This window comes from Lolium rigidum, chromosome 6, assembly GCF_022539505.1.
Source record: "Lolium rigidum isolate FL_2022 chromosome 6, APGP_CSIRO_Lrig_0.1, whole genome shotgun sequence".
Taxonomy (NCBI): Eukaryota; Viridiplantae; Streptophyta; class Magnoliopsida; order Poales; family Poaceae; genus Lolium; species Lolium rigidum.
Window position 1 is genome coordinate 216,223,238 of NC_061513.1, and position 16,588 is coordinate 216,239,825.

The 16,588-nt window shown below is 46.0% G+C and overlaps 2 protein-coding genes across 2 annotated transcripts; both read left to right on the top strand.

The window, feature by feature from the left end:
* The first annotated feature begins 4,258 nt into the window (after positions 1–4,258).
* On the top strand, positions 4,259–6,730 carry LOC124665748. The gene is made up of 3 exons (XM_047203133.1): positions 4,259–4,533; positions 4,680–4,732; positions 6,342–6,730. The coding sequence occupies exons 1-3, from the start codon at positions 4,443–4,445 to the stop codon at positions 6,459–6,461; spliced, it is 264 nt and encodes an 87-aa protein (XP_047059089.1). The 5' UTR covers positions 4,259–4,442; the 3' UTR covers positions 6,462–6,730.
* A 5,623-nt stretch (positions 6,731–12,353) lies between these two features.
* Positions 12,354–16,428, top strand: LOC124661062 (hydroxyproline O-arabinosyltransferase NOD3-like). Its single transcript, XM_047198925.1, has 8 exons — positions 12,354–12,910; positions 13,432–13,499; positions 13,680–13,881; positions 14,055–14,152; positions 14,248–14,317; positions 14,419–14,490; positions 14,669–14,782; positions 16,022–16,428. The coding sequence occupies exons 1-8, from the start codon at positions 12,473–12,475 to the stop codon at positions 16,085–16,087; spliced, it is 1,128 nt and encodes a 375-aa protein (XP_047054881.1). The 5' UTR covers positions 12,354–12,472; the 3' UTR covers positions 16,088–16,428.
* Positions 16,429–16,588: the final 160 nt, after the last annotated feature.

The following is a 16,588-nucleotide window of genomic DNA, read 5'->3' on the forward strand; positions in this document are numbered from 1 at the left end:
ACCACTCCGTCGGAATCCTCAAATCTGTCTTTTTGTTTTGTTTTCCTAGCTATGTTTGATCTTATTTCAAGCAATTTTATCATCCTATATAACTAAGAAGTTCATCCCCACTAACCTATTTATCTCAACATGCAGCCTATCCACCTCAGCAAATTTGCCACCTCAGCAAAACTGCTATTCTGTTCAGGCCATGTCACAATCTTTGATTTAGAGCTCCGGGATCACCTTAATGTTTCAACGCTACATATTCGTCTCCGCGTTACACTTATTTTCCCCACAGTGAAGAAACCGATCCGATTCTGTAATAAATGGTGTTGTAGACGAGCGGACAGGTGCCTAATATTCTCATCTGGTCACGAGCTATCTCCTTCCTCTTTGTCTTCCCAGTCCACATATCTTCTAGATCCAGCGATTAACAAGTCGGCATTCGCGGCAGTGACAAGCGCTTTGCTATTTCTCCAACTAATCTGGCTGCCATGGCGCCATGCTATAGGAGAAGCATGCCCCCGCCTCGTGATTAAAGATATCTCCGTTGGAAACAACAGTATCTCATTACACATTCATTTCCTGCCATGTGAGAGTGCGGCCGCTCTTTGGTATTCAGTTTATCTATTTCTCTGTACGGTGCTGTGGTGGATTTGGATTTGCACGGGCTTTCCTTCATCTGCTATGTCGACTTATACCTGGTACCTATTCAAGGAGGCAATGTGACTCCGCACCATCTAATTCTCAACCAAAAATGCAGGTTCTGTTATTCTATCCTTCACGTCTACTTGAAACTATGTTCTTATGTTTCTTTGACATATTATACCCTCTGCATCATAGTGACAACTCCTAACCCGATGCTGTGGTCAATCCCTGCTAGCTATTTTCTGAATTTTATTTCAGATTTCCTACAATTCATAGGTTTTCATGTAAATCTAATTAATTTCAACTCCTTTTAAACCTTACATGTAACTTGCAGGATGCAAGCAGAAGCTAGATGTTATCTGTGTCTCCATCTTATTTCATGGAAGCAATCAATGTAACTACTGCTTTTACGTTTGTTGGCGTGGGTTGTCTTCATACAACAAACATATATATCAGGATTCACGGTAAATACCTTTTAAATTGATGCATGTTCTTCCTACCTAAAGACTCTTCCCATGTTGTTTTAGGCACGTATCTACATGGAGTTCCCTCACAGTAGACTTTTTTGATGTGTTGATCTGTTTATTTTGTGTTCTTCTTGGCCATGAGGTTTATCAATGATCTGTTCTATATCTATCTATTCATACGCTGCGAAGTAACACCTGACAGTCCTGGCCTCCTTGGTCTGCCTTCCCTCTCCTCACAAGTACCAGCACCTTCGGAAGGCAATGTGGCCATGCTCCTCCTATTGGATTTTGGTAGTTCATTTTCTCAACCTGTCCTCCTTAATCCATGGCAGTACAAATCAACTATTGGTGCACTCTAGGTGATTTGAACTATTTGTTTTTTTAACTGATTATATAAAGTACGAATCAGGGTTAGCATAAATTCTAGACGTGCTTCTACTTGGGGAATTATGAATTTCGCAAGGGCCTTATATGTTGTATGATATTTCTTCTGTATACAATATACAACCAGGTGTATACGCTGAAACGTTTCGACCGTCTTCAGCTGGTAGGAGTCTATACTCCCTTTTTATCTTCATAATATTTTTGAGCCGATTGTTGGTTCATGAGAGTCTCATGTATTTTTTTGTGTGGGGAACTTAGAGTATCATTGTTGTTGTTCAGATGGTTCAAATTTGCAATCCGATTATTTTTCATAGGTTATATTTTTGTGCCAGGTATAAGCAGAGGCATGTCCATATTTTCATCATCCTTTTATACAAGCTGGGATATTTCCCCCTTCTCTATAGGATACTTCTTTCAAGCATGGCACTAGAATATAAATATGCATTTTCCCCATGTTTTTGTATGTCTATCTCCAAACTTCACTGTAAGTTCTCTTATTTGGAAGCAATAGGCAGTGCATTCCACCTACGGTTGTAGGAAAAACATATCTACTCATGTAAGTTATCTTATCACTCCTTTATGATCATAGTTAGATTTCTCAAGTTAGCATGATTTTTTTTTTCTGCAAGTCATGCTATTTTAGGTATACATTTGGACATCAGAAAAAAAGGAAAATTTTCAGGTCATACATTTCTTCCTCATGTTTATTTCCACAAGCAAATCCGGCTACAAATTAAAGATAAAAGGCATTCATGTTGATATTATTAGTCAAAATAGACATCTTCCTTGCACCAAAAGTGTTTCCAATGTAGTTTGCTATAAATTCCCGCGGCAAAGGCGCGGGGCATTCTCTAGTTAAATCATGTTTGTGGCGCCTTATTTTGCAGCGCCCGATAACGATTTGTTTTAACTACTTTTCGTACGCTGCACTATACCGCCTCCGCTGGAGGACGCACCAGCTACTTGCGCTAAATAATATTAGGGCACCAGTCTTTTTTTAAAGATATCACGTCAGATTTTTGCTTCGTTGGAGAAGAAAGGATAAAAAGAAAGAAGGTTGCCTTCTTTTAGCTAAGGGATTAATAAGGGACTATTTTCTCCATTGTATCACATATATCTTCCTTAGCAACAAATTTCCTACCAAAATATAATTATTCATATTAATTGCTAGAGATGTAGAGATGGTTGTAAGAGATAATACATTGTATGACTTGTATCTAATGCCTTCTCTAGTTGATATGGCGGGGTATAAGAAGGCATGCCTTCTCTACCATTGTACATGCCCTTATGACGTGCTGTAAATACGATTTACAACCAGATTTTAGTGCCACAACTAAAGTTACTGTTAGAGCAAGTCCAGAAACCGCACTATCGCTCCGCGCTCCGCGCGCCTGTGATAGCGCGTAGAGAGATTTTGCTTTACGGGAGACGCTAAAATATTGCGCGGAGGTTTACCGGGCGCGCGAAAATACAACGCCACAAACATACTAGTTCACAGTTTTGCGCAAAAAGTATATGAAACTAACACGAAACAAATAGATAGAAAATAACATTCAACATAGTTCGGCGCCAATTACACTAGTACTAAGATAAAATAAAACTAATTAAATATAGTCGGACCGGAGATGATCTACTCCACTAGTCGCTCCACTCTGATCCCGACAAGGTGGTGTCGGACACTAGCGTGGAGGACTAGAGGTCCATCCACTTGTCGTCGTCGTTGTTGATCGTCTGAGGGCTGGCCTCCTGCGCCACGATGAAGGCGCGGCGCTCGGCCTTGTCCTTCCTCCTCGCAACGCGGCTCGCCTCCTGCGCCGCCTTGGGCTCAGCATAGAAGGTGTGCATCGCCTCGACGTCCTGCGGGAAGTGCTGCTTCCACTCCGGCAGGAGGCGCTCTTCCTCGACGGCGTGGTACAGCCGGCGCTGGAGCATCTTTGTGGCAGCGCCAAATCCTCCACCTGCTGGCGCGTCTAGACGTCCTGGATGCCATCTGCGCGCGGGCGGCCGAGGAGCCGGGCCGCCGTGTCCTGGAAGGTGATTAGGATGGTGCGGTCCGGCTCAAAGCGGATCTCCGAATAGAACGCGCCGCTAGGGCGCTCCGGCACGCCGGTGTAGCCAGAGGTGTTGTAGCGTTGTGACATGGCAACGGCGGCGGCGCGGTGAAGTGGCGAGCGCTAGAGAGGGAGAGGGTGTGTGGCTGCGTTTGTGAGGAGGGGAGGGGAAATTTCAGCGGCGCGAAGTAGCGGTTGCTGACGAGTGGCCGCAGGTTTTTATCGCGCGCTGGGTCAGGCGGGGGGAATTTCGTGGGCAAAAATATATCCCCCGCACGCGATTTTTGCACGTTTGCTGGAGCGTCGAAACTCGAAACTGGCGGCCGCGCGGTATTTTAGCGGTTTTTCGTGCGCCCTAGATTTAAAGGAGTTACTCTTAGGCTGTCATAGTGGTAAGTATCATGTAGTATCATGCATATGATACTACTCCATTAGTTATGCTATATTTATTATTTTTAGAATCTCAATACAAATTTGTGTACAAGATTTGTTTAGCAGTAACTTTTCTTGTTGTTTGCGCTATGATACGGTATCTACCTATATTATTCTAATATCCTCTCTCCTTATTAATTAGCTGATACATCAGCATTTTTGTGGGATCATGCGTATATGAGCTATGATTCTAGCCTTAAAGGTTAAATTACAAACTGTGTCCAAAACTCCAATGTACTAGCAGAAAAAGGCCAACAAAACTGTACGAAAAACAGAAACAACGGGCCGTCCAACTGGGCTTCTTCCCAAACCATACCTCCCCCAAAACCCTAGCCTCGCTCGGAGGCAGGCAGCCGCCGCGTATCCCCGACCGCCGTAGCATCAGAAGCAGCTCGACGTTGCAAGCCGAAATCCCCCGTCGCAGAACACCACAACCCGCGTCGACTGCTCGATCAAAGAGAGAGAGGACAAGATCAAGATGACGCAGAAGCAGACCATGTTCAAGGGGCAGACCAAGAAGAAGTCCGCCCCTCCCAGCCGCCACGGCAAGGCGCCCCACATCCGCAAAGGTTCGTGCCCCAGCCACGCATCCTACCCTGTTTTTGGTCTCCTACATCGTTGATGGTGTATGATTGCTTCCGATTTCCTTCTTGCTGTTGGCGTCCTATGGTTGCTTGTTTGTTTGATTGGCTGGCTGGCCGGTTGATTCTTGCAGGGAAGAGGGTCGTGAAGCCGACTAAGTTCACCAAGGACATGGACGCCGACAAGGTATGGTGTAGCTAGTTAGCTTATTGCCCTATCAATCAGGATTCAGGCCGCGTAAACAGTACTGCTAGTGTTCCCTGTTCTAGGCCTGGTTAGGTGTAATTCAGTGTTGAGGCAGCATAATCTGTCTGGCGTTGGCAGTACTAATTCATACCCTGGATTCCGGAGGCGATTGTGTGGATAGGCTTCCATGTTTGCCTACCTGGACTGACTGTTTCTGAATTTGTTTGCCAACACCTTTAATATACCCTACATCTTACTTGCAGTTTCCTGTCTTGTCTATCTCATGTAGCACCTAATGTGAATTTGAGAACTGGTTCATTATCCATAGTTCTACAGATCTGCCTAATTCTTGTTTGATTCATAATTCCTGTAACTTGTGATGGCTTCATTGAGTACTATGGTATCCTGGCTTGGTGATAATGTTCAGTAATGGCATGTTTGTAGCTCAAATGATATGGCCATTTGTAAATTAATGATTGGGAACTACTGTAGATTCAGCTACCCTGTATTGACAACATCACAACAGTAAAATGTATCATGGTTATAATGTAGTACCCCCTCTGTCCCATGATACATGTCGAAAGTTTGTCAAAATTTAGATTTATCAAGATACTATTTAGTGTCTAGGTACATCTAAATTTAGATAATTCTTGGACAAGTTTCATGGGACGAAGGGAGTATTATAGGTTGATGGTCTATTATTGTCTGATATATTTTGCTATCTTCTAAATTGTGAAGAACAACACTGTATTTATCAATTTCCTTTCTATTATAACAAGATTGGTATCTCATTTGCCGTGCACATCACTGTGGAGTCTTTGTAGCGTCATACACTACTGTCTAGTGTGCAATTGCATAGTCTTGTTTTCACCTGCTCATGCAATGATTTATATGTTTTTGTCCTGTATTTAGTAACGTTAGTTAACCGTGTACAAGCATGAAAACTGGGTGGTAATTGGTTTCTGACAAGACAATATTGTCGAACTACTGATAGTTAAGGTTGAAAATTATTTAGCATGATCATGTGTTCATTGTTTTGTATTCTGAGCTCCAGTAAATTAATGTAGTAGTAGTAACCCTTTCCATTTTGCCAAATTAGATGTATATAAAGTTTTCCCATTCTACAGTGCTTATCATTGTTGCACTTCATCTATTACCGAAGATACCCATATATGCACTCGTGAATCGTAGAGGATGCTGTTCGTTCTGTTTATAGGTTTCTCCATTGTTGTTCTGTAGCATTTTTCAATATAGTCATAATTCAAGGTAGTTTATCTCTACTGTCTATATGTGTTCTTTATCACCGAGTGTCCACGTCATGGTTACACAAATCCTTTCCATCTTTGTAAGCCACACTATTGATAATTCCCATCCAATAAGATCAATTAGCGCGACCCTTTTACATTGGAGCTTAACAGTATGATGTGAACCAACTAGTTGGCAATAGCACAATGTGAACCAACTAGTTTGCAATGATGGAAAACAGAACAGGCCTTTGAGCTTAGCTTAACTTGTAGATTAAAACATTAGATTTGGCCAATAATTTCGTGTTGTGATTCGTCCCTGTTTTGTTTCTACTAACAATCAACCCGGTTTATGTATTTTTCAGGACCTCACAAAGTTCATAAACCACGCCAATGAAATAAAAGCTGCAAATAAGGCTAGCAAAGAGGGCGGCGACCTCAGCATAGTGAAAGGCGATGCGGATACTTCCAATTCAAAGCAGTAGGCTGGACGCTAATGATGCTTGCTGCGGTGCACAATACAAGATGAGTGTGAAATGATCCGTACAAGATGTTCTCCTGAAGAAATCAAACTGCGTTGAAGTGATGGGTAGGAGAGTATGCTTAGTTAGTCTCAAATCATATTGTAATCTGTAACCAGTTTTCTGCAAATCCTCTATATATCCGTTTTTGATGCTGAATTTATCTATGGCTAATGAATGACCTGGTTGTAATATATTGTTATCAGAATAAAGTTCGTTCGTTTTCTGGACTAGTAAGGTCGCTGTGGCAGTAAAAACCTGTGGAAAGGTTGGTTTCTTCACATGCTCTCTCACCTGCTCATCCGTTTGTTGCACCTGCACTTCGTGCCCAGCAAATGAGCAGTGTTTTTTGCCTACAGACAAAGTGTTTTTTGCACAGACAAAGGGTGTGAGTGGCTTAGAGCATCTCCAGTCGCGTCCCCCAAACCGCGCCGGATCGAGCGTTTGGGGGACGTGTTTTGTTTGTGCCGCGTTTGGGGGACGTCGCTCCCCAGCCGCGTCCCCCAAACGCCGCCCCCAAATGAATATTTGTGCACGAAAATAAAGGTTTTCATTCAATTTTGATTATATATTACAAAGTTTGAATGAAAACGGCTAGATTTCATCTAAACCTAGACTACTGACCGCTCGGCGGCGCGTTCGACGGCCCCGCCCCGTCGTCGCCTCCCCTACGCCGCAGCTCCTCCTGCGCGCGCCTCCTCTCCTTGCGTTCGGCGGTGGCTAGACGGTGCCGCTCCCGCCGATAGTCCTCCTCCGCCCTCCCTCGCTCGGGCCGCACGGAGGGAGAGCTCGACGGCGCGACGAATCTGCGCCTCTTCGCGGGCACGGGCGTCGTCCTGGAGCTTCTTCTCCGACTCGAAGGACTCGACGAGGGCGCGTTGGCTGATCGGCCGTCTCGTCGGGTGCGGGCGTCGTCGTCGGACCGGTCGAACTCGTCGTCGTCGTCGTCCTCCACCTCGGTCTCCTCCGCCTCGGCCTCCTCCTCCGTGGCGCCTCCTCCTCCACATCCGTTGGCGCCTCCATCATCGCCGCCGCAAACGCGTCGGCCGCCGCCAACTCGCTCCGCCCGCCTCCCCCATAGCGCCGTGAGCGCCGACTCCCGGCTGTCGACGCTCCTCCGCCGTCGCCCTGGCTGCGGAGCTCGATCGACTCACGCCGCCGGCGCTCGATCGAGTCACGGCTGTTCACGGAACACCGCCTGCCGCTCATCGCGGCGGCGCCGGCGCTCGTCGGCCCATCGCTGCTCCATCTCCTCCCGGTGCCGGCGCCGTCGCGCCTCTTGTCCCGTCGAGGCGTCGAACGCCGCAACGGTGTCGCACCGCCTGCTCCTGCCACGCTGCCGCCGCTGCGGCCTCCTCGAGCTGCGGAGCGGGGGCGGAGAACGCCGCTAGATCCGCCGCCTGCTGCGCCTCACGCCGCTGGCGGGCCTCCTCCTCGAGTGCCTCCTTGAGTGCCGCACGCCGCTGCCGGCTCGTCAATGGAGGAGACGGCGGTGGAGGGAAGTGGCCATCGCCGGGGCGGTTCGCCATTGCCACTGGTGATGGAGGAGACGGCTGTGGAGCGACGAGGGCTGTGTTTGTTGCCGGCGGGGTGTGGTGGCTACCATTGATGAGCCGGGAGATCTTTTATAGACGCCGGCGTCGGGAAGAAAGCGCGGGAACAGACGAGAAGAGGCGGGAAGATCGCGCGGGAACGGGCGGTGGCGTGCGAACGCCGGCGACGCGTGGAGGCTGCGCAGCACCGACGAGACGTCTCGCCTGCCCCTCCGTCGCCATTAAGGCAAAGATACCGCTGCGCGCGAATAACTCCGTCGTGAGGTAGGCGACGGTTAGGTTAAAATTAACTGTGCCGCTGACGGGTCGGCCCCGCCACTCCCCGCCTCGCTTTTCGTTGTGTCCGGCGTGCCCGGTGCGTCCCCTGTGGGACGGGGACGGGCTCGGGGCGCCGGACACCGTATAGGGGCGCGCCGGACAAAAATGGGCTTTGGGGGACGCGGCTGGAACGCATTTTCTGTCCGGCGCGCCCCAAATCCCTTTGGGGGACAGTTTGGGGGACGCGACTGGAGATGCTCTTAAGACTTTTATTTGAATCATGCAGGGGGATCTTCAGACTTGTTGTGCTACTCTTGGAACATGCCTTGTCATAATGAATACCATGCTGGATCTCTCAAGATGAAACTTCAGAGGGACTTCTGCAAGAAGTTGGATAGCATTAACCTAAATCAAGAAACAAAATAAACCAACTTTGGTTTCGGATAGTTAAGCCATACTTCTTCCATCTGTATGAAAGTATAACAGTACTACTCCGTACCATTCCCCTTTCAAAAAACAAAGTTTATGTTTAGTTAGAAGTCAAAGAATCCTAAGTTTGACTAAAAATTTACTATGTCCTCCGTCCTAGTTCATAGAGCTTGCACGTATTTCTAGGTTATCAATTTGGCAACACAAAAATTATTATATCATTAGAAGGTAGAACATCTAAGTTTTCTGATGATATATATTTTGTAATGTATTCCTTATATTATCATGGTTAAATTTACGATCTAGGAATACACGTAAGCCCTATGAACCGGACTGAGGGAGTACATACAAATAGAACAGTATTTACAGTAGTGAATAATTATACCTAGTAAATGCATCTGATAAATAGAAAAATTATCACTATTAGAAAACTGCATATCTGTGGCGCACGTTTTTGACTTTCTGTGGCGCATATTCTATGCCACATAAGTCACGCCACTAATTTTATTTCTATTACGCATATCTACATGCGCCACAAAATTATCAAACTTCTGTGGGGCACCAGGTAGACATGCGCCACAGCACCCAACAGTGGTGTGGCACATAATTTTTTTTGAATTTTTTTTTTTTAAAAATGGCGGCAGATCAAGATCTGGGGCCGTCGGAATTTCGCCGGATTTTTCTTTTTGAAATTTACCGGAGGTCGCTGGAGGTGGGTGGGTGGAGGAGGAGGAGACCGAGGAGGCCGGCCGGAGGTTGTGGGTTGGTGGGTGGAGGAGGAGGAGGCCGACCAGAGGGGGTTGCCGGAGGAGGAGGAGGCCGACCGGAGGGGGTTGCCGGAGGAGGAGGAGGAGGCCGACCGGAGGGGGTTGCCGGAGGAGGAGGAGGCCGGGTGTGGAGGATGAGGTCGCCGGGTGGAGAGGAGTGAGGGGAAGGGAGTAGAAGTGGAAGTGGAGGTGGAGGAGAAGGTATAGTGGAAGTGGAGGAGAAGGTGAAGTGGAGGAGAGGAGGAGCAGGAGGAGGAGAAAATAGAGAGGGAGAAAGACGCCGCGGGATTTCAAATTTCAGCATAACAATTCCGTGACGCATGTGCATTTGGTGCCCCATAGATTTTTTTTTCGACTTTTTTAATTATTTTATTCAAAACCTAAAACATGAAAATTTTCATACTTCCCTTTGGAAATTTGAAAATCTAAAAATTGGCTAACCGGGAAAACCCGGGTGAATTCGAATGGGAAATTTCGAGTAGATATATTTTCATATATTAAACTTTTTTTCTGAGTTCGTCTGCAACCAGAAATCCAGTTTTACCGATACATGACGCAATTTTGCAAAAATAATAATTAAAATTCATGTTTGTTAGTTCTCATTAAAACTAGATGACATAATACATGGGCACCTCGAATGATTCTATTTTACAAAGCAAAAAAAACCCAGAAAACATTTAGTCTCTATGCGCAACAGAAATGTTATGTGTGCGCCACATAATTGTATATTTCTATGGCGCATATCAGCATGCGTTATAGAAATGTGCATTTCTGTGGCGCATATAGCAATATGTGCCACAAAATTGTGTATTTCTGTGGCGCATATGGTTTGCATACGGCATAGAATTCCAAAAATCCAGTGTGAGCATATTTTTTATGCGCCACAGAAATACTTTTGTGGAGCACGCTATTTTAAATGCGCCACATAAACTATTTCTATATATAAGGGTTTTTCTAGTAGTGCATCTAATGGTGGATCTATTGATATACTTAGAAGATGTTGATTTGGTGTTGTAATGTTCATATTTTTCTGTTTAAATTGAGCCAAACTTAGGAGATGTTTATTTTTTACTCCCTCCAATCTAAATTAATTATCAAGATATGCATGTATCTAGAGCTAAAACATGTCTTGGTACATATATATTAGATAAAGTTGAGTCAATTACTAATTTAAATCGAAGAAAGTAGTAAATTAATATGCCTTGCTTTACGGAATGAATGGAGTATTTAGTTAAGGGGAGTGCTGGGCGTCCCCCGGGGGATTAGGTCCCCAACCGTCCGATCAACAGATCTGAAACGTTTATGGCCGTCAGATCAAACCAACCAGCCCTCTCTCCCACTTTTGCTACCATGATGCACCAAAGTAGCAAAAAACTGTTCAATTGTAGCAAACTCTATTTTCACCTAAAACACACAGACCTCGCCGGAGTCTCGCCGGAGACTCGCCGGAGACTCGCCGGGGATGTCGCTGAAGACCCACCAGAAACCTCACCGGGGACTTAGTAGCAAAAAATATATGCTATAGTAGCAAAAACACACAAAGATTGTAGCAACCTTTTTTTGCTATTGTAGCAAAAGCAACCTCGTCGGAGACTCGCCGGAGACCCGCCGGAGAATTTGTAGCAGAAAAATATACTATTGTAGCAAACACCTATAACAAATGTAGCAAGTCCTAATTTCAATGGATTCTCGTCGGAGAGATTGTAGCAAAAAAAACAGAATATTGTAGCGAAACCACAAAACCAAAGTAGCAATAAAAATATTGGTATGTAGCTGCAGGGTACGCGGAGGCGCGAGCTGCTGAGGGGGAAGCTCAGGGATGGAGCTCCATGGCGCGGCGGCAGGACTCCAGTGGCGCGCGGTGGTGCGAATCCAGGGCGCGGCGGCCGGACTCCAGTGGCGCCCGGGCGCGGCGCCCGGACTCCGGTGGCGCGCCGCGATGAAAATCCAGGGCGCGGAGGCAGCAGGGGCGGCCGATTGTAGCAGTGGGGCCGTGGAAGACTTCGAGGGGTTAGGGGCAGCGGGCCTCGGGGATGGGCTCGCCGGCGTCGATCTTGACCTCGAGGGGCGGATCTCGCCGTCGTCCCGACTAGCGGCCACCGCTTGGCCACGAGGCGGCGGCGCGGCGGCGATCCGACGAGTTGACGAGGGCTCGAGGTTGCGGGGTGGCTCGGTAGCGGAGGCTCCTACGCCAGCGGCCGGAGTTACGTCATCAGAGAGGAGGTCGTATTGAGAGAGAGGCGCGAGGAAGGGGGCAAGCTAGTCAGAGGGAGGCGCTCACGGGGAAGACGAAGACCGGAACGATAAGGTGGGCCCTCACTTGTTTTCTCTCCGCGTGGAGGGACACGCGGCATGCGCACGAGGCGGGGGATTGGAGCGCCGTTCCCCCGGGGGAACACCAGCCTTTTCCTTTAGTTAATCAAACTGGCGGAATGTGTACCTCCATGCGGATCACCGAGTAAATCTCTTTTCATTTTGTGAATTATCAGTGAGTAAATCTTAGAGAGTCAACCCATACAGTAGCGTGCACCAAACAAGGGCCCCACGGCGAGCCATATTCCAGTCGCAGCCTGCAGAACGAATGCAGGAACTGGTCCACATCTGCACTACTGGTCAAGGTCAACAATCCCCCACACACACTCGTTCTCACCGACGGAGACGCTCCTCACTCTCACCGTCCTCCGGGCCCCACGCGTTCTCTGATACGTAGGGCCCACTGGGCAGTGGGATCTCCATCTTTTCGCGATAGCGTATCCATGGCGTTAAGCACTTTCTAATTACCGTAATGCCATTATTTGTTCTTCTTCCTACTAGTACTAGTATACTTGTTATTCCGACGATGATGGCTACCTCGCTTCCGTCGCAAGTCCCGACCACGTCCCTTTTCCATATATCGCTCCCTCCTCGATCCCAAAACCCCGACGGATTCCAAACCCACCCGAGAAATTCTAGTTCTTGACGGCCGGGGATGAACGCGCAGGCCAGGAAGGGCGCGGCCGGAGGGGGCCGCGGGGCCGTGCCGGCGCTGCTGCTGGTGGCGGCGGGGGTGCTCGCGTTCCTGATCTCCTACAGCGTGCTCGCCACGGTGCTCCGCGGCGGCGGCGGAGGAGGAGGAATAGTCGCGGGAGGGCGGGACCCGGTGGTGCGGATGCCCGGGTGGATGCGGAAGGCCGGCGGCGCGAGGGGGCGGAGGCGGCCCTTCCACGTGGCGCTCACGGCCACCGACGCCGCCTACAGCAGGTGGCAGTGCCGGGTCATGTACTACTGGTACAAGCGGATGCAGGCGCGCCCCGAGGGCGCCGACATGGGCGGCTTCACCCGCGTGCTGCACTCGGGAAAGCCCGACGGACTCATGGACGAGATCCCCACCTTCGTCGTCGACCCACTCCCCGCCGGCAAGGACCGTGTAAGTACAAACAAATTGTATTTTTTTTTGTTTGGTCTCAACCCCCCTCTCGTTTGGGTTTGTTTGTTTGTTTTGTTTGTTTGGTGGGGGCGTTGTGGGGGCTACGTGTGCAGACGAGCTGTGCGTTTGGGAATTTAACAAAACGAGAAACAAACAAATTCGATGCTTCGGTTCCATCTTCCAGCGGCAAAATCAAGTGCTTTATTATTTCTTTATTTTACTCTCTGGCAGTGGCAGGAGAAGAAGTGCCCCTGTTAAAACCATATGAATTTTGGCAAGAAACTTGCAGGTTGAGTAAAGAATCATGTATAGTTTTCAGTGTTAGCTTGCACTCCAGAATCCATTTTATCCGTAAAACACACTAGCGTGACCATTACGTCTTGCTTTCTTGCCTTCACTTGAGGATCACTCTATTTGCACTGTCGGTTTGAACTTTATTTCGTTAATGTACGCCCTGTTACTGGGGAAAGCAACATCAGTTTTGGAATGCCCCCGAGGTTTGATTGCGATACTGTCTGCAGGGCTATGTCGTCCTAAATAGGCCATGGGCGTTCGTACAATGGCTGGAGAAGGCAAAGATTGAAGAAGAGTAAGTTAACACTGATGCACCTTTTTGGTATCGTTGCTTTCTGTATGGTTTTCAAGTTATATACTATAATCTTGCACAAAGGACTCGATGACTTGGCATCCAGACATCCATGATCAAACAAAAATAACTGTTCTTTTTCCCATGTGTTTATAACTGTTCTGGTCCGCTTGGATATCGCAGGTACATACTGATGGCAGAACCAGATCATATATTTGTGAAACCCTTACCAAATTTGGCTTATGACAATGACCCAGCGGCATTCCCCTTTTTCTATATTACACCAGCTGAACACGAGAAAATTATCAGAAAATACTACCCTAAAGAAAGAGGTCCCATCACAAATGTCGACCCTATTGGGAACTCCCCTGTAATCATTAAGAAGGTAATTCCTTGTTGCTCACTTGGCACTCTTTAGATTGCAGTGTCCTGGATGAGGTGAAGCTCCATTCCATGTACTCCACTTTGAAGGACTCGTGTTTCAGTTACCATTTACTGTTTTCATTAGTCATTTTACGGTATCTGACTCAATATTTCATCATCTGAGGAATTTTTAAGACACTACTTGAGAAGATTGCTCCCACATGGATGAATGTATCACTACAAATGAAAGAGGATCAAGAGACCGATAAGGCTTTTGGATGGGTTTTGGAAATGTGAGAACTATCCTTCTTGTAAGTGAATTTCAGTAGATGCCTTTGCTCATTGGTACATTGTTATGATTCCAGCCTTTTGTTTTTATGGCTTTTAGGTATGCATATGCTGTTGCCAGTGCATTGCATGGGGTTCAACACATCCTTCGTAAAGATTTCATGATCCAGGTGCTCTGCATGTGTTTTCTTCTGATAATACGCTTGTGCACTGAAATTATGTGTTTGAGTGGCATGGTTATTGCTATTATTAATGGCTCCTTAAATTTCAGCCACCATTTGATAAGAAGCTAGGCAATACATTTATTATCCACTTCACCTATGGATGTGACTATTCACTCAAGGTATGGATTAGGGTCTAGTAATTATGTCCCAAACCCGTGATTCTTTTTCTGTAGATCTCATATTCATAAGCTTGAGGGTACAAAGCAAAATACCTGGTTTTCTCTGTTATGTTACTAATATAAGGCTATTCGTCATACCACGTAAGGTATTTGACAGTATCGTGGCCAATAATTTCAGGGTGTACTGACTTATGGAACAATTGGTGAGTGGAGATTTGACAAAAGATCGTACCAAGATAGGCCACCGCCAAGAAATCTTACATTACCCCCTCCAGGAGTGCCAGAAAGTGTGGTACGTTATCTACCAAATAAATTGGAAAAGTACGCTACAGGTTTATTATGATACCTCTAATTTATAATGATTTTTAAGATACGGAGGTGTTGTCTAGGTGTTCAACGTTTAAATAAAAAAAATAAGGACAGTTTTGTGATATTTACATTAATTTTTCATTTAGTTTAAATAAATTTACAACAGGTCAACACTCAACACAGTGAACTACTTATTCCCTGCTACTGTTTTGTGCTTTGATAATTTGGTCAGCCTAATACAAGTTTCTAACCAAGTGAGAGCCATTTTTATTTCTGAAAAACCGAAATTGTTGTAAGAATGGAATTTGGAACTTCTCAAGTAGCCACTGAACATGGAATAATTGATTGATCGTGAAGAATATGCTCGCTAGGCATACATCAGCTGTGCTTGGGCTCAGAAGTTGGAAAGCTTTGCCATGTTTTCTCTTTAAGCGACTCTTTAAATAACAACGAACTCTTCTATTGATGTCCCCAACACTTGGAAGTTTCTTGCAGCACCATTTATCTATGGACGAAAAAGCTTTGTGATCCCCGAAGCAAAGCCTTCCAGTTCTTCCATAATTCCCAACATATTCATGTTCTAATCATTATTAGTGCAGCTCATGAATGCTCCACTTGTATATCAACTGTGTTGTTGTGAATTTAGACATATATTGGCTTCTAGTTTGTCTACCTCAAGTGGCCGAGGCACTTCTACTCAACCAATTTTTTGTACTGTTGTTTTCCTCGCCAATCCTGCATAATGAGATAAGCATCCAATCTCAAATTGCTAAGAGACTGGTCCTGTGAATTACCTGAAGAACATTACAAATAGCTAGTATGTATAGCAAAACATGGAAGTGGATTCACCTGCCTAGTAGAGTCAACTGTGTTCAAGCTTTCACATTCAGTATAATGCGTACAGAAAAGCAAAGATGGGCATCCAATAAAGAAAGTAAAATGCTATGTCTTCTACGAGTGCTAGAACAAAGTTATCAAACAAAGTTTCACACATCAATATAATGCTTACAAAAAAGCAAAGTTGGGCATCCAATAAAGAAAGTAAAATGCTATGTCTTCTAGTAGTACTAGAACAAAGTTATCCCCACCCACCCCCCATAATACTGGAGAATTTTGGTTTACAAAATTCGACCATTACCATTCGGTGTATTAAGGCCTCATAACCTTTGAGTTTGAGACTCATGATTCGAACTTTTGATTGCCTAGTCTATTCTTAATGCAGGTTACACTGGTAAAAATGGTCAACGAAGCTACTGCAAATCTTCCCAGGTGGGATGAAGGATTATAGGCTATGCTGACGTCAAATGTTATGAGCTCCCATTCTGATTAGCCCTTTAGGTGTATACATCACAAATGACAGAAGTAGATACATTTTCCTTCATACTTAGGCCCTGCTAGGAGGAAAGGAATTTTCCTGTTTCCTACTGGAATTAATTGTTTCCAGTGAAATATATGAAATCCAAAGAGTGTCTTACTGGAAAAGAAAGAAGATAGCAGCCCAAAATTTTCTATTTAAAGTTAACTTGTAATTTTCTGTGACTGTTATTATTGAGGTATAGTTTTATGTGAGTGCTACTGTGCTTGCACCTCTTTGTCTAAGTGCTATGGAGTATACTCAGGCCCTCTACATCTACCATTATTTTCTTGTATGCTCTTCTCTTTTTTATCGTCTGTGCTGACCCTTAGCAACCCTAGGGTCTGGTTTATCGTTACCGTTTTGTGCTAAAAAATGGTCGATCTCCTCCACGAAAGTGAACCTTTGTTGCTTTGCTCGGAAAACAATCGTTTG